The 24,211-nt window shown below is 42.0% G+C and overlaps 1 protein-coding gene across 4 annotated transcripts in view; it reads left to right on the top strand.

Annotated features, from left to right (window-relative positions):
* Nucleotides 1-16,745, top strand: part of LOC135542277 (adenosine receptor A1) — a 48,795-nt gene extending 32,050 nt beyond the window's left edge. For 2 of the 4 annotated variants that reach the window (XM_064969117.1, XM_064969113.1), the window contains one exon: nucleotides 13,929-16,745. In XM_064969117.1, the coding sequence (XP_064825189.1) occupies nucleotides 13,929-14,577 (649 nt within the window). In that variant the 3' untranslated portion in view covers nucleotides 14,578-16,745. Of the gene's footprint in view, nucleotides 1-9,431; nucleotides 9,463-10,411; nucleotides 10,768-13,928 lie in introns of those variants that run through there. The other 2 variants (XM_064969116.1, XM_064969115.1) reach the window with 2 other exon arrangements.
* The last annotated feature ends 7,466 nt before the right edge of the window (nucleotides 16,746-24,211 follow it).

Below are 24,211 nucleotides of genomic sequence, written 5' to 3'. Positions count from 1 at the left end.
GTATGTAAACTTCTGACCCACTGGAATTGTGATACAGTGAATTATAAGTGAAATAATCTCTCTAAACAATTGTTGGAAAAATGACTTGTGTCATGCACAAAGTAGATGTCCTAACCATCTTGCAAAAACTATAGTTTGTGGTTGAAAAACGAGTTTAATGACTTCAACCTAAGTGTTTTTAAACTTCTACTATAGATGTCCGAGGCAGGGTGTGTGTGGAGCCAGAGATAGCATTTCCTACATTTTAATAAAAAAATGGATTTTGTCAAACAAAACTATGCTACATTTTTATCTCTGGGACCCTCAGGGTGACAAATCAGAGCAAGATTAGTACATTATTTACCTTCAGAGGTGAATGGATCAAACCAGTTGCCATGATGAAAGTGTTTTGTTGTTGTGCACTCTCCTCAAACAATAGCATGCTATTGCATGCCATAAAATTAGACAGTTCAGTTAGATTAACACGAATTTAAGCTTTCTGCCCACATAAACATGTCTATGTCCTGGAAAGTTGGCTGTTACTTACGTCATAATAATCACATTAGCGCATGTTAACTCAACCGTCCCGGTATAGGGACACCGATCCCGTAGAGGATGAAACCAGGGCTTTCAGAGCAACCAGACCACTGAGAACAATATCAGCAGCAACCCTAACAGTGCGGCCAGAAGTATTGACAGAGATGCTACACAGTTGAGGATACAACATGTTAATAGTGTAGGCAGCCATTAGAGGCGATAGTCCCTTAGCAACGAGTATCAATACCTTATTTAGAACCTGTATAATTCTCATATGGGAAATCTATTACCAAGGGTATATATATTTGCATTTTGTTGAGAAAAAAATTAATTTGTTATTAAACAAAAAGGGTGAGAATAAAAATGGACATGGAGGCAGGAGACAATGTCAGGTGAATGGGCACTGGGTTCTTATAAGTTTAATTTTACTGTTATAGATTTCCTGTTTACAGGTGGAAAACAATCGGTATGATTAAGTTGCTCAGAAATAGAAATATGATGCAGTGTTTGCCAATTATCCAATTAATATGTTTAATCTCCAATGTAAAGGTGCATGTTTGAGGGGCAGATGAAACAAGGAAATAAAAATTGCATTTTCATTTAATGATTTGTTTGCTTCAGCAGTAAATGGTTATATTCCGTTTGATCCAGTTGAGTGACAGTGACCAGGGATGTGGGTTGTTGTTGGATAATATTCCACAATGTTCCAGTACATATGTCAAAAGTGTATACCAACAATCCCTGGGGGGGTAACAAGGGAATCAACACTTTCACTTCTTCTGAAGGACACATTGCTGAGTTATCCTTAAATTCTACTTCATTTCTGCTTTCATAAATTACAACTAAAAAAAATGGAGTTGCAACCAAAGCAAACAAACACATTATTACAAACACAAGAACCACTATAAGAGATGAAACACTCATACAAACAGAAAAATAAAATAGATAGCATGCTTACCAGTGGCTTGGTTATTTGTCTTTGTTTAATATTTATTTCTTTCTAGCTTGTAGACAAACTTTTAAATTAAATATAACACTGACAGAGTGATTTTCCTTTGTCTAGTCTAGTCAAATAAGCCCCAGCCCATAACTGAAGTTGTTGTGTGGGCGATAATGCAGGAGCAGCTTGTGCTCCTCCTAGCCTTCTGAGATGCTATTGGTATTTTGGCTTTCAATGACAATTGTTTTATTGCTGGTTCCCCCAGAGCAAAACAACAATATCTGGTGACTCATTGTGCTTTATGTTTCACCATTGAAACACATTCATCCAAGCTGCGACCATCTTCGTTGTGTGGAGGTGCATTACATCAGTCTTGATAAGATAGCAAGTGCTCTGTACTGTAGCTTCAGAGCTGCATTAGCACTAATGGGTAATTCGAGGAATCCATCATCTCTAGAATAGGACAGTTGGTGAGGATGTGGAGAACATTGCACTCATTTGGTGAACCGGTAATAGGACCACTTCACCACAGTCACATAATCCCAGAGGAACCTGACGGATATCTGCATGGTACTAATCTAATTCATGACAGATATTCATAGTGATACAGTCTCAGAGGTGTAATCACTGGTCAGTGGTTTTCTGTCGCAAAATGTACCCAGAAGTCAGAAGTCTGGTGCCTTTTCACTCGAGGTCTACTGTAGATAATATACCATTTAGCAAAACTTTCTCTAAAGCATCTCCACTCCAAAGGTGAAAAAGTGTTTGTTTTTCCATATGGGTGGTCCCGCCGGGAATTGGGCTCACAATCCTGACGTTGCAAGTGCCATGCTCTACCAACTGAGCCACTCATTGGCCTGAAACATCTCTTCTATAGGTGTATTACATATTATACAACGACTGGGTCTAATCCTGAATGCTGATGGGTTAAAACTGCATTCCAGACAGTGTCTTTTCCACAAGTTACCACCGGCTAAATCTGTGACGTTAGAATGCCTATTTACTCTGTTCCATCTTACTGCCCAATCCACTGTCTCATCAGCCAAGCCAGGCAATTTATAAACTTGATCTCCACTATATAAAGCATATAGACATTATCTCACATTTCTTTTAGACTAACATTTAGTTTTCAACAGTGGTGGTTTGTATAAACCTGGCCGTCTGTCTCTCTGTCATTTGCAACATTGTTTCAATATTCAAATTAGATCTCAAGCTGTCGCATAGTAATGAACGTGTCGGGAGTCAGGATGAGACAGACAGATATGCAGCTTTTCTCAGCCAGTCAAAACATTTTATGGATATATAGTAAAAAATAACAATATAAAACAGGTCAAATGAAACTAACTGCAGCTAGTCTTTCAAGCTTCAGTTTGAAGTGATTGTGTTACCTGTGTTGTTGGCAAGCTTCTCTAAACTGCAGTGTCCTGATGAGAGAGCACATTTTCTATGCCAGATTAAATCATGCATAATTTGCTAATTGTTATGGAGGCAGCGCTCCTAGTGGCCGGGGACTTTAAATGCGGAGAAATTTAAATCCATTTTACCTAATTTCTACCAGCATGTTAAATGTGAAACCAGAGGGAAAAAACTCTAGACCACCTTTACTCAAATCAAATCAAATTTTATTTGTCACATGTGCTGAATACAACAGTTGTAGGTAGACCTTACAGTGAAATGCTTACTTACAAGTCCTTAACCAACAATGCTTTAAGAAGTTAAGAACAAATAAATAAAAATGTTTTAAGTAAAAAATAAACAAGAAAAAATAGAAAATAATAGTAACAAATAATTAAACAGCAGCAGTAAAATAACAAGCGAGGCTATATACAGGGGGTACCGGTGCAGAGTCAATGTGCGGGGGCACCAGTTAGTCAAGGTAATTGAAGTAATATGTACATGTAGGTAGAGTTCAAGTGACTATGCATAGATTATACACAGATAGTAGCAGCAGCGTAAGAGGGGTCTGGGTAGCCATTTGATTACCTGTTCAAGAATCTTATGGCTGTACAGTTTTGAATGTCCTGTTGGTAGTTTAATCTTGAATGTAGGTCATCGATTTTATTCTCCAAAGACTGCACGTTTGCTAGCAGAATGGAAGGAAGTGGGGATTTATTAGATCGCCTATGAATTTTCAGAAGGCAGCCCGCCCTCTGGCCCCCTTTTCTCCGCCTCCTCTTCACGCAAATCCCAGTGATCTGGGCCTGTTCCCGAAAAAGCAGTATGTCGTTTGCGCCAGTCTCATTAAAGGCAAAAAAGGATTCTGCTAGTCCGTGGTGAGTAATCACAGGCCCGATGTCAAGAAGATATTATCGGTCATAACATAAGATTGTGTACAAAATAAGTACAAAAATAAATTACAAGAAATGCAAATGAACAAACAAAAACATAATCGGTTGGGGACATGTAAAACGTCTGCCTTCTTCTCCGGCGCCATTGCTAAACTGAAAAGATTTGGCATGGGTCCTCAGATCTTCAAAAGGATAGACAGCTGCACCATGGAGAGCATCCTGACTGGTTGCTACACTGCCTGGTATGGCTACTGCTCAGCCTCCGACCGCAAGGCACGACAGAGAGTAGTGCGTACGGCCCAGTACATCAATGGGTCCAAGCTTCCTGCCATCCAGGACCTCTATATCAGGCGATGTCAGAGGAAGGTTGTAAAAATTGTCAAAGCCACACTAGTCATAGACTGTTCTCTCTGCTACCACACGGCAAGCGGTACCGGAGCGCCAAGTCTATGTCCAAAAGGCTTCTCAACAGCATCTACCCTGAAGCCATAAGACTCCTGAACAGCAAATAAAATGGCTAACCAGACTATTTGCATTGCCACTCCCCTCTTTTACGCGGCTCCTATTCTCTGTTTATTATCTATGCATAGTCACTTTAACTCTACCTACATGTACATATTACCTCAATTACCTTGACTAACCAGTACCCCCGCACATTGAATCTGTACCGCTACCCCCTGTAAATAGCCCTATTGTTATTTAGCTATACCTCTACCCCCTGTAAAAAGCCCTATTGTTATTAACTATATTTTGTGGAAGGATGACATAGTATGAATAAATTAATAAAAATAACATTTTTAATTAAAATATGTCAAAACATTATTTGAACAGTAGCGTGCCGTGGTTCTGGGGCCTGGGCCTTCAGTGAAGTCCTACACAGTCCCACCCGAATTAATCCTCCTCTTATTACCATCATAATCCAATCAAAATCCAATCAAAAGACGTGCAGGCACTACGCCTGCTAGCTGGCTCCTGTGTAACACTGGAGCCAGCCAGCAGGCGTACAATAGCCAACTCTAAAGCTGATTGGTTGACACTAAATTTTAATTTCCATTCACTTTAAGCTACAAGCGCCCGCACTGTTGATTCTGAAGGCCTGAGGGCAGATTTTAGACCCCTTGCAGCACATGATGGCTGAATATGATTGGATAAAATATCTAACATAAAGACCAGCCCTCCAAATCTCAACCTGGGGATGGAAGCAGTGCAACAAAGAGGACCGCTATGAAAGGAAGAGTGTAACTCTTACTCTGGGGAATAATTTAATACATATTTGTGGGAAAATATATTTAAAAAAAATATATATTCTGATGATGTTTAGGCCAGCAGAGAAGGCCTTGCTGGCCCTGACGGCCCACCACTGTATTTGAATATGTTGGTAACCTGTTGTATAAAAGGGATAATACCCTGGAAGCATTTGGGGAGTATCACTTAATTATATACAATAAAAGCTTGTCACTATACCTTTACCAACCCTTACATCAAAGCTCACTGTTGCTACGCTATGATTATCACTCTACACACAAAGCCGAATATCTCTGAGACCAATGTTCCCTGTAAATTGCGAGCATGCATCTCCTCCAGGACTTTGTCGCAGAAGAAATGCGTGCCATGCTGAGACGCAAGAGATTGAACTTCACTGAGTTTGTCCCATTAGTTTGCATTGTTTAGATTAACATTTTTTTTCTGTAATCGAATCTACATTATATCAACCCCTTTTCAATGCAACAAACCAAAACAAATCTCATTTCGCAAGATTGAGTCTGTGATTTTGTTGTAGGCAGAGCCAGAGTGCAGTTCTATTGGAGTTCTATTGGAGTCCTATTGGCGTTGGTAGCTCACAAACTCAGATCAGATTAGAGCGCAGAGATCAGATTAGAGCGCAGAGCCGAGCGTGTTCATATTTATTGATATTCTTTCCTAGTTATCGAGTTATTAGCCCAGTTATAGATAAGTATAGGTCAGCAATGGGGAGTTACTGCTTCCTACAAGAGCACAAAACAAGTAGGCCACATTTCAAGCTGTCTTTTGAAAAGCCAATGAAGTAAAACGCTTACCTCTTAAGTAAATGGGCAGTGTTGTATTTTGAGACAGGCTTGAATATGCAAATAAGCCTATAGGCAGAGGGGTAGTCTACATTGTCTAATTTTCTGTATGGTAATAATAATACATTTGATTTTGTAAAGTGTTTTCTTGCATCATACAACACAATACAATGCAATTTACAGTCAGCTAGTTGAACAATGGTGTTACAGACCAAGTTAAAATAGATAATATCAAACCCTTCATAAAAAATCACATGCAATGTAGGCCTGCAATGAACACCACATATACTATGCTATATCATAGAAATCAAAGATATTTCCATGTGAAAATGTTATGTGATTTGCTCCATTGGTTTTGTTGGTAGGCCTACATTATGCTCAAATAGCCACAATAGGCTATTGGTTACTGTCAAAAACGGTAGGGGTACAGCCTCAGTGTTCCCTGTAAACGTGCGCTGGAAGTTGCACAGAATTCTCACAACTTTCAAGTGTCCGGCTCAAATGATAAAAAATGTGCTCATATCCTCAGGATATTACAGGGGACATTGCCTGGGACCCTCTCTGCAGATGTCATACAGCACATGGGAAAGGTGATACCATCTCCAAGACAAGTGATTTACTTCTGTGTCTGCTCACCAACACGCTAACGCACAGCGCACAGTCTGAGGTCAGAGGCAATGATCCCCAAAAAAGTCCAGAGTCATCGGTTTCCTCCAAAAAAGAGAGTATAAAATGAATGTGTTTACAGCAGACGTTGAAACCTCTACTCTCCTTAATGGATTGAGAGGGGCCATCACAGAGATTGCTTCATTACTGCATCTTTTGAAGTGGCTGCCAACTGCCAAGATTTTCTGATTCAGAGATGAACATTGCCTTATTGAGAGAACTGTGTTTTAGGTTAATTAAATGTTTTTGTCTACAGGCTTGCTTAACCTCGAACACACCATCCTGATCTCCCAAGCTCACATTAAGCTTGGGAGATCAGAATGGTTCGTATGAGGCTACGGCTTGCTGGCAGTTATCAAAATTCTGCTATTCCACTCCAATTCATTTCCATGCATATGATATCTCAATATGTGAATGTTTTCAATGTGTGTCCCTTTTCTAGCTCCATGACTATTCTAGCAAAGCGCTGGTCCAGAATGTTCAAGTTGATGGAGCGAATATACAGAATGAGGCTTGAAGTACAACTGGCGGGCTGTTAGCCTATGTGAAGTTCAAGTTTTTAAAAAAATCACATAAAAAGATGATGTTTTAAGATGATGAAAAGGAAGAAAATGTGTGTTGTATGAGCATAAATCTGCCTGCGCTTCATCTGCCTGTCGATATAGAATAACAAGTAGGTAATGTTAAGCACTAATGTACTATTCAAAACGTACTAAACTCAGCAAAAAAAAAGAAACACCCTCTCACTGTCAACTGCGTTTAAATTTCAGCAAACTTAAACGTGTCAATATTTAATATGAACATTACAAGATTCAACAACTGAGACATAAATCGAACAAGTTCCACAGACATGTGACTAACAGAAATGGAATAGTGTCCCTGAACAAAGGGGTGGGGTCAAAATCAAAGTAACAGTCAGTATCTGGTGTGGCCACCAGCTGCATTAGGTACTGTAGTGCATCTCCTCCTCATGGGCTACACCAGATGTGCCAGTTCTTGCTGTGAGATGTTACCCCTCTGTAACGGTTTTCGTCGTCGGATGAGGAAGAGTAGTCGGACCAAGGCGCAGCGTGGTAAGTGTTGATGTTTGTTTATTGAACTGAACACTCATACAAAATAACAAGAGAATAAATGAAACCGGAATACTCCCGTAAGGCGCAAACACTAAACAGAAAACAACTACCCACAAAAACCCTGTGGGAAAAGCTAAGTATGGTTCCCAATCAGAGACAACGATAGACAGCTGTCCCTGATTGAGAACCATACCCGGCCAAAACAAAGGAATACAAAAACATAGAAAAGGGAACATAGAATGCCCACTCAAATCACACCCTGACCAAACCAAAATAGAGACATAAAAAGCTCTAAGGTCAGGGAGTGACACCCTCTCTTCCACTAAGGCACCTGCAAGTTCCCGGACATTTCTGGGGGGAATGGCACTAGCCCTCACCCTTCTATCCAACAGGTCCCAGACGTGCTCAATGGGATTGAGATCCGGGCTCTTCACTGGCCATGGCAGAACACTGACATTCCTGTCTTTCAAGAAATCACGCACAGAACGAGCAGTATGGCTGGTGGCATTGTTATGTTGGAGGGTCATGTCAGGATGTGCCTGCAGGAAGGGTACCACATAAGGGAGGGGGATGTCTTCCCTGTAACGCACAGCATTGAGATTGCCTGCAATGACAACAAGCTCAGTTCGATGATGCTGTGACACACCGCCCCAGACCATGATGGACCTTCCACCTCCAAATTGATCCTGCTTCAGAGTACAGACCTTGGTGTAACGCTCATTCCTTCAACGATAAACGCAAATCCGACCATCACCCCTGGTGAGACAAAACCGTGACTCAACAGAGAAGAGCACTTTTTGCCAGTCCTGTCTGGTCCAGTGACGGTGGGTTTGTGCCCATGGGCGACGTTGTTGCCAGTGATCTCTGGTGAGGACCTGCCTTACAACAGGCCTACAAGCCCTCAGTCCTGCCTCTCTCAGCCTATTGAGGACAGTCTGAGCACTGATGGAGGTTGTGTGTTTCTGGTGTATCTCGGGCAGTTGCTGTTGCCATCCTGTACCTGTCCCACAGGTGTGATGTTTGGATGTACAGATCCTGTGCAGGTGTTGTTACACGTGGTCTGCCACTGCGAGGACGATCAGCTGTATGTCCTGTCTCCCTGTATCGCTGTCTTAGGCGTCTCACAGTACAGACATTGCAGTTTATTGCCCTGGCCACATCTGCAGTCCTCATGCCTCCTTGCAGCATGCCTAAGGCACGTTGACGCAGATGAGCAGGGACCCTGGGCATCTTTCTTTTGGTGTTTTCCAGAGTCAGTTAGAAAGGCCTGTTTAGTGTCCTAAATTTTCATAATTGTGACCTTAATTGCCTACTGTCTGTAAGCTGTTAGTGTCTTAACGACCGTTCCACAGGTGCATGTTCATTAATTGTTTATGGTTAATTGAACAAGCATGGGAAAACATGGTTTAAACCCTTTACAATGAAGACGATTATTTTAATTTTTATGATTTATCTTTGAAACAGAGTCCTGAAAAAGGGACGTTTCTGTTTTTTGCTGAGTTTATCTTTCTCACAAGTTAATTAGCTGGGGTATGAAATTAAACCATGGATTGCTCCTGAAGAACCACAAATCATAACTTGCACATTACATAATTCTAATTACTCCCATGTATCTTGTGTACTGATGCTTTCTGATTAAGGAGAAATCGATATCAGCATTGTAGGTTTGCCTTAAGACTGGGAAGCACTCCAGCCACACTAAAGATTATTTATTAATTTATTAATTCACCTTTAAGGCTAAAGGCAAAAAGGCAGGGTATAACATTAATCTATAGGGGATTTAAGTTTCTATATCTCTACAGATTCTCTTTGTGGATATTCAGGAAGTAAAAACGTCACATCACTTACAGAACATCTGGACACAGTGTAAGGTCCATTAATTTATGCAAAGCTATTTGAGAGGATGACAGCGGTCTTGGTTAGCACAAATGCGTGGGGGGGCAGATTGTTAGTTTGGTTCTTCAGAAATCTTCTTGGGTAAGTGGGCTCCGAGTGGCACAGCAGTCTAAGGCACTGCATCTCAGTGATAGAGGTGACACGTGTTTGATTCCAGGCTGTATCACAACCGGCTGTGATTGGGAGTCCCATAGGGCGGCGCACAATTGGCCCAGCGTTATACGGGTTTGGCAGGGGTAGGCCGTCATTGTAAATAAGAATTTGTTCTTAACTGACTTTAAATAAATACAAAAAAATAAAAAAAATAAAGTGTTACGGTCATATTTGTAGTGCATCTCAGGTGACAGAGTACTAAAAACTTAAGATGGCACCTTGGCACTCCAACTTTATTTGATACCCTATTAGCTTGAGTGGCCCTGACGAAAAGCATGCAATCTCCCAAATGCTTGTTTTATAAGACCCACCTGCCAGACCATAGTCACAGCTCCCCTCTATAACACGCACACGCAAACACACACGTCATGTACGCACCCACACACACACACACACACACTTATGATGGTATGTGGGGAGCTCGCTACTGTTCCAGAGGAGTGATGGGAGGTGGTGGTGCTGCAGACTGCTGCAAAGAGAACGAGGCCCCTCCCTTGTTTCAGAGAGAGCCTCTCTCCAAGAGTGAGAGAAAGTGAGGAGGAGGAGGAGTGGAGGAGAGAAGCAGGGGATCAGCCTGTCAGTCAGTCAGTGTGGAGCTAGAAGAGGACGCTGGACATTCATCTCCCCAGATGCTCTCATTGACATAGGGCCCACTCAATCAATGCCAGATCAGCGACAACCCACGCTTCTCTCAACAGCAGCAACTCAGAGGGACCACGTAGAATGGAGGAGGACACAATGAAATTAGTCAAATCCATAGGACCAATTGAAGAAAAACCTCTTAAACCATTTCCCTTCTGAGGCAAGGCAAGGGGAGATCTGAGGACTTTTAAAATGTTTTCCTTTCCCGGTATCCAGCCACGGGAGCATGTGGACATGATTTACATCTCCATGGAGACAGCCATCGCCCTGGCCTCTGTGCTGGGAAACGTGCTGGTGGTGCTGGTGGTTTGTGTAAACCGCGCCCTGAGAGACACCACGTTCTGCTTCATCGTGTCTCTAGCGGTGGCAGACATCGCTGTGGGAGCCCTGGTCATTCCCCTGGCTATAGTGATTAGTCTGGGGCTGAAGACTCAATTCTACACCTGCCTCTTCCTCGCCTGTCTGCTCCTCATCATCACCCAGGGTTCCATCCTGTCTCTAATGGCCATCGCCATTGACCGCTACCTCCGGGTCAAGATTCCCATCAAGTGAGTCCACTGTATAGCCACCGGTTGCATGCTATTTATTGAAAAACAACTGCCAAATTCATGACAAAAAAACATACCTTAACTGAAATACATCACATGAAATGCATTTATATGGTCTGCAGCACCACCTGTCATGAAATTACAGAATATTCGGGGTTTTAACCTTTTAATAGAGGATTGTCCATAATGAGATGGATTTTGCTTGAGGGCAACAAATTAAGAATTTTACTGTATTCCTAGTGAGGACCATTTTCTGTTCATTCTAATTATACATTAACTTAGAGTGCCTTCAGAAAGTATTCACACCCCTCGACTTCTTTTCCCACATGTTTAATTAAAATTGATAACATTTTGATTTTGTTTCACTGGCCCACACACAATACCACATAATGTCAAAAAGTGGAATTATGTTTTTGTACATTTTCACAAATGAATTAAAAACGAAACGCTGAAATGTCTTGGGTCATTAAGTATTCATTGCCTTTGTTATGGCACGCCTAAATAAGTTCAGGAGTAAAAATGTGCTTAACAAGTCACATAATATGTTTGTGTGCAATAATAGTGTTTACATAATTTATGACTACCTCATCTCTGTACCCCACACATCTGTTAGGTCCCTCAGTCAAGCAGGGAATTTCAAACACAGATTCAACTATAAAGACCAGGGAGGTTTTCTAATGCTTCACAAAGAAGGGCACCGATTGGTCGATGGTTAAAAATAGAAGAAAAAAAATATGTTTAATATCCCATTGAGCATAGTGAAGTTAGTAATAACACGTTGGATGGTGTATCAATACGCCCAGTGACTACAAAGATACAGGCGTCTTTCCTAACTCAGTTGCTCAAGGGTTTCGCCATGAGGCCAATGGGGACTTTATAACAGTTACTGAGTTTAATGGCTGCAATAGGAGAGAACTGAGGATGGATAAACAACACTGTAGTTACCACACAATACTAATCTAAATGACAGAGTGAAATGAAGGATGCCTGTACAGATGACGGAAGCTTATACAGAATAAAACAAATACAAAACATGCATCCTGTTTGCAATAAAGTAAAGTAAAACTGCAAAAAATGTGTTCAAAAAAGTACATTATGTCCTGAATACAAAGTGCTATATTTGGGGCAAATCCAACACAACACATCACTGAGTACCACACTTCATATTTTCAAGCATGGTGGTGGCTGCATCATGTTATGGGTATGTTTGCCATCAACAAGGACTAGCAAGTTTTTGGGGGGATAAAAATAAACGGAAGAGAGCTAAGCACAGGCAAAATCCTGGAGGAAAACCTGGTTCAGTGTGCTTTCCAGCAGATGCTCGGAGACAAATTCACCTTTCAGCAGGATAATGGCCTAAAGCACAAGGCCAACTATACACTGGAGTTGCTTACCAAGATGATATTTAATGTTTTTGAGTGGCCTTGTTACAGATTTGACTTAAATCTTCTTGAAGATCTATGGGAAGCCGACTTGTGTATAAAATCAAGCACACCGCCATGCAATCTCCATAGACAAACATTGACAGTAGAATGGCCTTACTGAAGAGGTCAGTGACTTTCAACGTGGCACCGTCATAGGATATCAACATTTCAACAAGTCAGTTCGTAAAATTTCTGCCCTGCTAGAGCTGTCCCAGTCAAATGTAAGTGCTGTTATTGTTAATCTGGGTTTGGCGGATGCTAGAAGAATGCTACCTGCCCCAATGCATAGTGCCAATTGTTTCATTGTTCGGGCTAGGCCCCTTAGTTCCAGTGAAGGGAAATCTTAACTCTACAGCATACAATGACAGTCTAGACGATTTTGTGCTTCAGTTTGGGGAATGCCCTTTCCGGTTTCAGCATGGCAATGCCCCGTGCACAAGGCAAGGTCCATACAGAAATAATTTGTCTAGATGGTTGTGGCAGGACTTGACTGGCCAGCACAGAGCCCTGACCTCAACCCCATCGAACACCTTTGGGATGAATTTGAACGCCGACTGCGAGTCAGGCTTAATCGCTCAACATCAGTGCCTGACCTCACCATTGCTCTTTTGGTGGCTGAATGGAAGCAAGTCCCCGCAGCAATGTTCTAACATCTAATGGAAAGCCTTCCCATAAGATTGGAGGCTGTTGTAGCAGCAAAGGGGGGACAAACTCCATATTAATGCCCTTGATTTTGGAATGAAATGTTGGACGAGCAGGTAACCACATACACTACATTACCAAGTATGTATCTGAGGAGAATTTCTCTCAGACTGTGGAAAGCCATATATCTATGCTTAGTTGAATAGAAATCAATGGGCCAGACATTGAAAGCTTTTAAGTATATTAAAATTTTCTTGTCTGTCCCAAGGAGTGATTTTTAAGGCTGGTTCGTTTGGCATTTTTGGCAAAGTTCCTGGTGCGTCTTATTTATTTGTATTGTCATGTGGACAGGGGACCAATCCCACTGGGTACACACTAGTTGAATCAACGTTGTTTCCATGTCATTACAATGAAATGACATTGAACCAATGTGAAATAGATGTTGATTTGGCGTTTGTGCCCAGTGGGAACTTACTATTAAAGGGAACGATTCCTTAATTTGGCTATTTAATATTAAATTATAATACATTTTGTTTAAATTGTATTGGTTTCATAGTGCCACCTTTTATTTTATCACATAAAAAAAAGAAAAAAAGAAAAATCGGGAAAGAAATGTAGATATTTGCATTTGCTTAGCTTTCAGTATTTTGCATCCCAAAAATCCATATCTTTGTCCTCGGGAAATTTGGTGACTCTATAAATCACCATCAATTCATAAATGAATGCATTGTGCTTCCGTCACAGAATACATTTGACACCCTGTTAGCTTGAGTGGCACTGAAGCAAATGGGTATAACAGTATGACAGTCCATACATTAATTTAATTCATGATGCAATAAACCGAGATTGTGCATCATTGTTATTCATAACATCTCATGCTTTGCTACTTATAACAACATGTACTTTAAAAATGCATTCCTAATGCATCTATCAAGCATTTCACACAGATGGCTTATGAAAAGATATTTCTAGATATATTTGACTGGAGATCATCTGAAGTCTAAGCGAAACTTTATCTCCAACTGTTTTGCATGTTCCATGTTTGACTGTGTAGTTTTTCAAACTGACTTTGATCATTCCTCTGGTCCCCTTCAGGTACAGCATCATCGTGACCCAGAACAGGGCATGGGTGGCAGTGTTCCTGTGCTGGCTCCTCTCTGCCCTGACCGGGCTGGTGCCAATGTTGGGCTGGCACAACGAGCACACACACGGTAACCTCAGCACCACCAGTGATGACATAATAGTTTGCACATTTACCACGGTCATGCGCATGGACTACATGGTCTACTTCAACTTCTTCGGCTGGGTGGTGGTTCCTCTGACCATCATGATCGCGCTGTACGCTGAGATCTTCAGGGTGATCCGGAAGCAGCTCAACATGCGTGCAGAGGCCACCTGCGACACCAGCAAGTACTTGCACAAGGAGCTAAAATTAGCCAAGTCCCTGGCGCTCGTCGTCTTGCTATTCGCTCTATGCTGGTTGCCCCTGCATGTCATGAACTGCATCCTCTTCTTCTGCCCGGAGTGTGGGATGCCCAAGAGCGCCATGTACGTGGGCATCTTTATGTCCCATGTCAACTCTGCCCTCAATCCGCTGGTCTATGCCTTCCGGATACAGCGGTTCCGCGCCACGCTAGTCCAGATCGCCCGCCGCTGCATGCTGTGTAAACACAAGGAGACCAGCCCCTGCCCCAACCAGCCCAGCCCGCCACCTCTGTCTGATAAATCTCCAGTCCACCCTTAGAAACAATGAAGGTCCTGGCTATGCTTTTCCTGTGGAATAGTTGCGTTAAAAAAGTAGCCATAGTGCAATGAGGAGGAAACTTGTGTTACGCAAGCATGTGAGAGACATCTGGGATGAAGGAAACAGTACGTGGACGCCCCCAATTACTGGAATGAACTCCAACAAAGAGCACTTTACTGAATTATGGAAACGAAATGAATTTACAAATGATATAGGCCTCACCTGGGAAAGACAATCCAGGAAAAAGGAAGACTTTAAATGAGAATTAGCCCAGCCCATATCTGTAATTTCACTCACTGATGCCAGCTGCAATGCATATTGAATAATTTGCTGTATATTGAGATCCTTGTCAAATTGGCCTGTAACACACTCATCCTCTTTCAGCTTTAGTGCCAAGCTAATGGCATGTGTATGGGTGGGGTGCTGTTACCTTGCCAACTGTTTTGGCAAATGGCGTTGTAACAAAAATAACGATTTTCAAGAGTTGGTTCAGTACTACTGTAAAATCCCATGCTTTCCCAGGAAGATCACTCAATATGCCTATATCCGTTTTACAGTCAAGCTATTGTCCATCAAGGTCCACAAAGGAAATGTAAATCAAGACAATTCTCTGTAAACTAAGCTCCACAGATTATTCTAAAGAAGAACGCTGTTTTCAGGTGAACAGGTTCAACAATGCTTTGTTTGAGAAGAATGATCTGTAGTATTTTCTCCTGAGCTTGGTTGTGCCATAATTTTTATAACACTGACAGGGTGTTGGAAAAGGCTCTGGGCATCTGAGTGAGCCCGATTTAAATCTAGAGTGAATTAATTACATGCAGTACATTATGGCTGTGTGATTTATACAACCCTGGAAAACCTTTATGCAAGCCTTTGTCAGTTCTGCTTCCTCATCAACTTGACCCTCACAAGGCACTTCCGTATAACTGATACACATAGGGGTAGGTGGTTGGAAAGAGAGTCTGGGGATATTGCATTTGCATTCAAAGTTAATAAATAATCACATCCTACTAATTACACACTAGCTAAATTGCTTGACAATCTGCATCATCAGCATTGTTTTATATGGCTATCGGAGTACAGGATTTTTTGAGATTCTGATATTACCTCCAAATGTTTCCTAAATGTAGAGATACTGAAAGCATGCACTGTCCTTGTTTATGATGTACTTCGACCTCATCTTTATCACAAAGTACAAATACATCTCTGACTGAGGAGCACGCGAAATGTGGGCATCCCACCACTTGGCAAAGCACGCCGCAGAAACCAATCAATCCTGAGCCCAAAGCGGGTTAACACCTGACCCCAGAGAGTGAAGCGGTGGACTCAAATAAAGAGAGGGCTCAGATCCTGCATGGATCTGTTTGAAATATCTGTTAGAAATGGACAGTCCACACAGACAAATTACTTCATGACAGGACATGGGAGAGGTGACACTGAGGCAAGGGCTTGTGCAATTTGCTCCTGTCACTCATGTTGTCGGTGAAAGAGGAGACTGACCTGATTGACAAAAGCCAATTTTCCATGTTTAGTTCACACACACACACACACACACACACACAAAATACAAGTATTCAGAAGGGACACTCGAGCAGTATTGATGCTGTAAAATTATAATCACCAGACACTTTGCATTACTCTTTAGTTTTGTGAATGTTGAAATCTTGAAATCCTAAGAGGATTTAGGGTGATGTGATTCATAGAATCACCCAATGGAGGACGTCTTAAAGAAATGTCGCAGGAAGACCAACCAGGAGAAGAGTACCTACTGCATGGACCGTTGCTTTCTTGTCTTTGTCATCTTCTTCCTCTTTGTGCTGTTTGGAGAGGTTATCTACAAAACGTGGTGGGAGTCAAACGAGCATAAGCTTAAGCCGTTTATGATCGACTTTGCCACATACCTGTTCGCCCAGGATGAAGGGGAGGAAATGATTGAACTGTATGCCTATTGGACAGTATAACATCCTCATGATTACCTGAGGATCACCACACCAGACGTTGTGATTTGTCAGTAGGCCACTTTGCTTTGACAGAAATATTTGAAATGTGATTAATTGTTGTCTGTTTGGAAATCCTGATTTTGTTTGTAACTGAACGTGTGCATGGAAATCCATTAGATGTACTCTGAATAATCATCTAAACTCCAATATTGTAAATTACTCAATAAACTAAACTGTGTAATTAAAGTGTGCTCGCTGAAAGCCAAGCACAACTTTAGAAATAGTTCATAATTCTTCTCCCTCTGCCACCTCTAGCGGCAAAACCATAAAAGCTACCAACACAACTGTAAAGGTCAATTGCCACTTAGAACCAACTTCTCTGGTTTTAAACAGCTTATGTCGCATAGATATGAGTAAGAAACATTAATTGTAGTGTCAAAATCGACTACCAACTGTAAATTGGATAATTTTGGTCATAAAGTCAGGCTTGTCCAAAACAGAGTTTTGTAAGTGAGTTCGTCACAATTTACTGGAGGATTGGGTATGGATTATTTACACTTTTGCCAATGATGCCCAATTGCCCAGAAACAACACGTTGTGGTCTGCCCCCCAGCTGCCATATGAACATTTGTTGTCTGCATGTGGATGTAATACACGCATATTTCCCTCTGAAAATAGGAATGAAAATGGGCTTCCATAAGTTTGTTCAACAATCTTGGGCAGATGGATAGGATATGGATGACCTCTTCTACTTGGGCTGTCAACCGTCAAAATCTAAGACTGGCGTGTTGTTGGTAAATAGCTACGTTTTGTTTATAGCTAGCTACATTACGAAGCATCTGATAAATACATTTGATTTGATGTACATGTCATTATGGGATAGGCTATGTAGCTATGATACTAGGTTATTATAATGTGGTACAACAAGCTAAATACATAGCCTCTTCCTGACATATAATGTGAGAGGAAGATTTGATAGCTAACGTTGCACCTGAAGACAGATTTGATCCCTGTTAGCTAGCTGGCTAGCTCATATTTAAAAAAACAAACAACTGAAAACATGTTTGATGCATGTTGCCAGCTTGCTTTCAATAGTGTTTCAACTCAAACTGGCTAGCTACTAACAACAATACATTTTTCACCTATTCCACACTGACTTTACGAAATTCAAAAGTACAATTCTTGTCTTCCATAATTTGGTCCGATATACTTGGATGTGTCGTGTCAGCGTTTGTTGCTGGCATATCATCCCTACGTTTGCTTATCTTGAAAAATGAAAAAGTAATTAAAGTAGTTGGCAATATCAGTGGGCTTTGTGATGAATGAGCCATCTGATTCAATGAATGATGAGGCAGAGTTGGCTTTTTTTCCCCAAAATGTCATTGAAGGTGCCCCAAAACGTTTTACTATCATTCTTTATATAATTTATATCATTTATCTTCGTGTAGTTTTTTTATTTAGTTTAGTCACATGATTTCTTAATTTGAAGTAAGTTTGCCAATCAGTTGGGCTGCCAAACTTACTTGCCATACCTTTTGCCTCATCCTTGCCTCATCCTTCTCAACCATACATTTTTTTCAATTCCTCATCAAACCAAGGGGATTTAACTGTTTTTAGAGTCAATTTCTCAATTTCTTAATGGCTGCGTTCTTATTAGTAACTGGAATAAGCAATTTCATAAATGTGTCAAGTGCAACGTCTGGTTGCTCCTCATTACACACCACAGACCAGCAAAAATTCTTTACATCATCGGCATATGAATCACTACAAAACTTCTCGTATGACCTCTTATACACCATATTAGGCCCAGCCTTTGGAATTTTGGTTTTCCTAGATATGGCTTATATTTTGTGATCACTACATCCTATGGATTTTGATACTGCTTTAAAGCACATTTCTGCAGCATTAGCAAAGATGTGATCAATACATGTTGATTATTTAATTCCTGTGCAGTTTGTAACTACCCTGGTAGGTTGCAGGCACCGGTTACCGTTTGAATTTTTTTCTTGAGTGGGCAGCTTGATGAGAGCCAGTCAATATTTAAAATCACCCAGAAAATATACTTCTCTGTTGATATCACATACATTTCACACTTATTATCCAGATACTGACTGTTAGCACTTGGTGGTCTATAGCAGCTTCTCACAAGAATATGCTTTAGGTGAGGCAGATGAACCTGTAACCATATTACTTAAACAGTATTTAATGTTAGATCATCTCTAAGCTTTACAGGAATGTGGTTCTGAATATAGACCACAACACCGCCCCCGTTGGCATTTCTGTCTGTTCGGGAGATGTTATAACCATGTATTGCTACCACTGTATCAAAGGTATGATCTAAGTGAGTTCCAGAGATAAATATTCTGCCTATGTCATCTGTTACAAGCAACTTACTGAAGTAATGGACATTGTTTCTCAGGCTGTTAAATTTTCTGGGTTGCTTGATTGATTTTAATGCTTTATTGGGAAGCTTATCAGAAGTAGACTTGCTCATGTTATTTATATTGGAGCTGATAGTGCAGGGTGAGCTACACAAAATTATCTCCCTACTAGAGCACATTGCCTCAGTGCAAACAGTGTAACTCTGGTTCAGAGGCTCATGGTTACTGCATACAATAGCTGTAGGATAAACAGAGGTATTCGGTGCAATTAGGGGCACATAAAGTTACTTATATTGTGTTTGCCAGTCAAATCAAATTGTATTAGTCACATGCACCAAATACAACCTTACAGTGAAATGATTACTTTCAAGCCCCTAACCAATAAGAGTAAGAAATAAAAGGAACAAGTAATTAAAGAGCAGCAGTAAAATAACAATAGCAAGACTATATACAGGGGGTACCAGTACAGAGTCAATGTGCGGGGGCACCGGTTAGTCGAGGTAATTGAGGTAATATGTACATGTAGGTAGATTTTTTAAAGTGACTATGCATAGATAGTAAGAGAGAGTAGCAGCAGCGTAAAAGGGGGGGTGGGGGGGAGTAATGCAAATAGTCTGGGTAGCCATTTGATTAGATGTTCAGGAGTCTTATGTCTTGGGGGTAGAAGCTGTTTAGAAGCCTATTGGACCTAGACTTGGCACTCCGGTACCGCTTGCTGTGCGGTAGCAGAGAGAACAGTCTATGACTAGGGTGGCTGGAGTCTGGGACAATTTTTTGGGCCTTCCTCTGACACTGCCTGGTATAGAGGTCCTGAATGGCAGGAAACTTGGCCCCAGTGATGTACTGGGCCATACACACTATCCCCTGTAGTGCCTTGTGGCTGGAGGCCGAGCAGTTGCCATACCAGGCAGTGTAGCAACCAGTCAGGATACTCTCCATGGTGCAGCTGTAGAACCTTTTGAGGATCTGAGGACCCATGCCAAATCTTTTCAGTCTCCTGTGGGGAATAAGTTTTTTTGTGCACTCTTCACAACTGTCTTGGTGTGCTTGGACCATGATAGTTTGTTGGTGATGTGGACACCAAGGAACTTGAAAAACTCTCAACCTGCTCCACTACAGCCCCGTCGATGAGAATGGGGGCATGCTCAGTCCTCCTTTTCCTATAGTCCACAATCATCTTCTTTGTCTTGATCAAGTTGCGGGAGAGGTTGTCCTGGCACCACACGGCCAGGTCTCTGTCCACCTCCCCATAGGCTGTCTCATCGTGGTCGGTGATCAGGCCTACCACTGTTGTGTCATCTGCAAACTTAATGATGGTGTTGGAGTTGTGCCTGGCCATGCAGTCATGCTTGAACAGGGAGTACAGGAGGGGACGGAGCACGCACCCCTGCGGGGCCCCTGTGCTGAGGATCAGTGTGGCAGATGTGTTGTTACCTACTCTTACCACCTGGGGGCAGCCCGTCAGGATGTCCAGGATCCAGTTGCAGAGGGAGGTGTTTAGTCCTGGGGTCCTTAGCTTAGTGATGAGCTTTGAAGGCACTATAGTGTTGAACGCTGAGCTGTAGTCAATGAATAGCATTCTCACATAGATGTTCCTTTTGTCCAGGTGGGAAAGGGCCGTGTGAAGTGCAATAGAGATTGCATCATCTGTGGATCTGTTAGGGTGGTATGCAAATTGGAGTGGGTCTAGGGTTTCAGGGATAATGGTGTTGATTTGAGCCATCACCAGCCTTTCAAAGCATTTCTTGGCTACAACATGAGTGCTACGGGTTGCTTAGTCATTTAGGCAGGTTACCTTAATTTTATTGGGCACAGGGACTATAGTGGTCTGCTTAAAACATGTTGGTATTACAGACTCGGACAGGGAGAGGTTGAAAATGTCAGTGAAGACACTTGCCAGTTGGTCAGCTCATGCTCGCAGTACACGTCCTGGTAGTCCATCTGGCCCTGCGGCTTTATGTCTGCTGACCTGTTTAAAGGTCTTACTCACATTGGCTGCAGAGAGTGTCATCACACAGTCGCCTGGAACAGCTGGTGCTCTCATGCATGTTTCAGTGACATGTTTCAATGCCCTTAGGATCATGTACATTTGATACAGCATTATGATGACTCATTGTCACAATGGTAGGGATTAATTGAGATGGTCTTGGATCATTGAAAAGTCATTGTCTCAACGGAGCCTTGAAATGCATGGACAGAGTCCAGGAGCCAAGATGATTTGGATGTACTCCGTCATTCCTGAAGTGTGTCCTCTGTTTCCAGAAGGTGTCAAAGTTATCCATAAAATTAACTCCAGCAGAGCTACAGTAATATTTTAGCCAGATGTGTAATGCCAGCAGTCTGCTGAATCTTTCACACCCATGACCCAAACGATGGTACTGGACCTGAAATTATTGGCAGTTTTTTGGAGTATTTTAATGCTAAAATCAGTTCTTTAAAATCCATTTTCAAATGTTCCGAGCAAGCCCTCCTGATGTTGTTTGACCCCACATGGACCACGACAGTGTCAACTCCCGGCATCTGTCGTAGAACAGTCGGAAGCAGCCTTGTGATGTCCTGTACTCGTGCTCCTGGTTAGCACAGCGTTTTTGCCTTGGGAACTGAGATGTTTCTCACCATAGAGCTGCCTAAAATGACAGCTGGTTTATGTTGAATGGGCCGGTCTCTCAGTCAGCCTCATGGTCTGATGAGGGTGGGAGCTCTGAGGATCTGAACCCGAGGTAGAAGCCACCGGAGAGGGAGACAGAACCGAGGATGAAGACGCAGGTACCTCCGGATCCAATCTTGAATGGAAAGCCCACAAGGAAGAAGGCGCAGGAACCTCTGAATACAGGGCTGCAAAGCTGTTTTTGATCTGTGTCAGATCCGGGGTCAACCTCTCCATGGATACTGTCACCAGTTGACACTTTCTTCAACTTCTGTGGTGAGTGACGTATCTCTATGGCTGGTTCGTTGGGTCGAGAACAGCTCTGTTTTCCGGGGAAGTGATGGAACCCTGCTTAGCATCGACCAGTCGGCCTTGGAGAGCCGACGAGGTGGCAAAAATCAGACCAGAACGGTGTCTGGCTACTGAGATGGAAGAAAAATAAAAAGTAGGCGGGGGTAGATTCACCACTAGCTTGTGTAGGGTTGCTACTTGTTAAGAGTTGCCACTTCACTCCTGTTGTCTTCCGCAAGCAAGCAGTTGCTACATTGAAAGTCAGCACGGTCCACATTGTCCCAGAACAAAGCAAAGTAAACACAGCTCCTGCAGCGCTGGAAACGTTCAATAGTGACCCCTGTTTGAGACCGCCGAGCCAACTAGGCTAGCTGGGCTTTCGTGTCTCTCCCCCCCTCTGGAAAATTCCAGAAAAGGATGTCATGGCTTTAGAAGCTTCTGATTGGCTAATTGACATAATTTGAGTCAATTGGAGGTGTACCTGTGGATGTATTTCAAGGCCTACCTTCAAACGCAGTGCCTCTTTGCTTGACATCATGGGAAAATCAAAAGAAATCAGCCAAGACCTCAGAAAAAAATTGTAGACCTCCACAAGTCTGGTTCATCCTTGGGAGCAATTTCCAAACGCCTGAAGGTACCACGTTCATCTGTATAAACAATAATACGCAAGTATATACACCATGGAACCACGCAGTCGTCATACCGCTCAGGAACGAGACGTGTTCTGTCTCCTAGAGATGAACGTACTTTGGTGCGAAGTGCAAATCAATCCCAGAACAACAGCAAAGGACCTTGTGAAGATGCTGGAGGAAACAGGTACAAAAGTATCCATTTCCACAGTAAAGCGAGTCCTATATCGACATAACCTGAAAGGCCACTCAGCAAGGAAGAAACGATTGCTTAAAAAAGCCAGACTATGGTTTGCAACTGCACATGGGGACAAAGATCGTACTTTTTGGAGAAATGTCCTCTGGTCTGATGAAACAAAAATAGAACTGTTTGTCCATAATGACCATCTTTACGGTTGGAGGAAAAAGGGGGAAGCCGAAGAACACCATCCCAACCGTGAAGCACGGGGGTGGCAGCATCATGTTGTGGGGGTGCTTTGCTGCAGGAGGGACTGGTGCACTTCACATACAGATGGCATCATGAGGGAGCAAAATTATGTGGATATATTGAAGCAACTTCTCAAGACATTAAAGCTTGGTCACAAATGAGTCTTCAAAATGGACAATGACCCCAAGCATTCTTCCAAAGTTGTGGCAAAATGGCTTAAGGACAACAAAGTCAAGGTATTGGAGTTGCCATCACAAAGCCCTGGTCCTATGGGTCCAGTTCCTATGGGCAGAACTGAAAATGTGTGCGAGCAAGGAGGCCTACAAAACTGATTCAGTTACACCAGTTCTGTCATTAGGAATGGGCCAAAATTCACCCAACTTATTGTGGGAAGCTTGTGGAAGGCTACCTGGAACATTTGACTCAAGTTAAACAATTGAAAGGCAATGCTACCAAATACTAATTGAGTGTATGTAAACTTCTGACCCACTGGGAATGTGATGAAATAAATAAAAGCTGAAATAAATCATTCTCTCTACTATAATTATGACATTTAACATTCTTAAAATAAATTGGTGATCCTAACTGACCTAAAACAGGGAATTGTTACTTGGATTAAATGTCAGGATTTGTGAAAAATTGAGTTTAAATGTATTTGGCTAAGGTGTATGTAAAATTCCAACTTCAACTGTAGGTATATATGACTAGTGTGTAAAAAGTGTTTTTGATGTCTTTCCAATATACACTGAGTATACCAAACATTAAGAACATCTTCCTAATATTGAGTTTCACCCCCCTCAATTAGTCGGGACATAGACTCTACAAGGTGTCGATGGCGTTTCACAGGGATGCAGGCCCATGTTGACTCTAATGCTTCCCACAGTTGTGTCAACTTGGCTGGATGTCATTTGAGTGGTGGATCATTCCTGATACACACAGGAAACTGTTGAGCGTGAAAACCCCAGCAGCATTGCAGTTCTTGATGCAAACTTGTGTGCCTGGCACCTACTACCATACTCTGTTCGAAGGCACTTCAATATTTTGTCTTGCCTCTGAATGGCACACATACACAATCCATGTCTCAAGGCTTAAAAATAATTATTTAACCTGTTTCCTCCCCTTCATCTATACTGATTGAATTGGATTTAACAGGTGACATCAATAAGGATTCGTAGCTTTTGCCGGGATTCACCTGGTCAGTGTATGTCATGGAAAGAGCAGGTGTACTCAATGTTTTGTAAACTCAATGTATAACTCTTATTTGAATTTAATGTAATTTCTTATTTTGTTCTGGTCTGTAACTGTTCTTTTCTTTGTCA

This window comes from Oncorhynchus masou, chromosome 6 (assembly GCF_036934945.1).
Source record: "Oncorhynchus masou masou isolate Uvic2021 chromosome 6, UVic_Omas_1.1, whole genome shotgun sequence".
NCBI lineage: Eukaryota > Metazoa > Chordata > Actinopteri > Salmoniformes > Salmonidae > Oncorhynchus > Oncorhynchus masou.
This window is presented reverse-complemented; position numbering and strand designations above follow the sequence as displayed.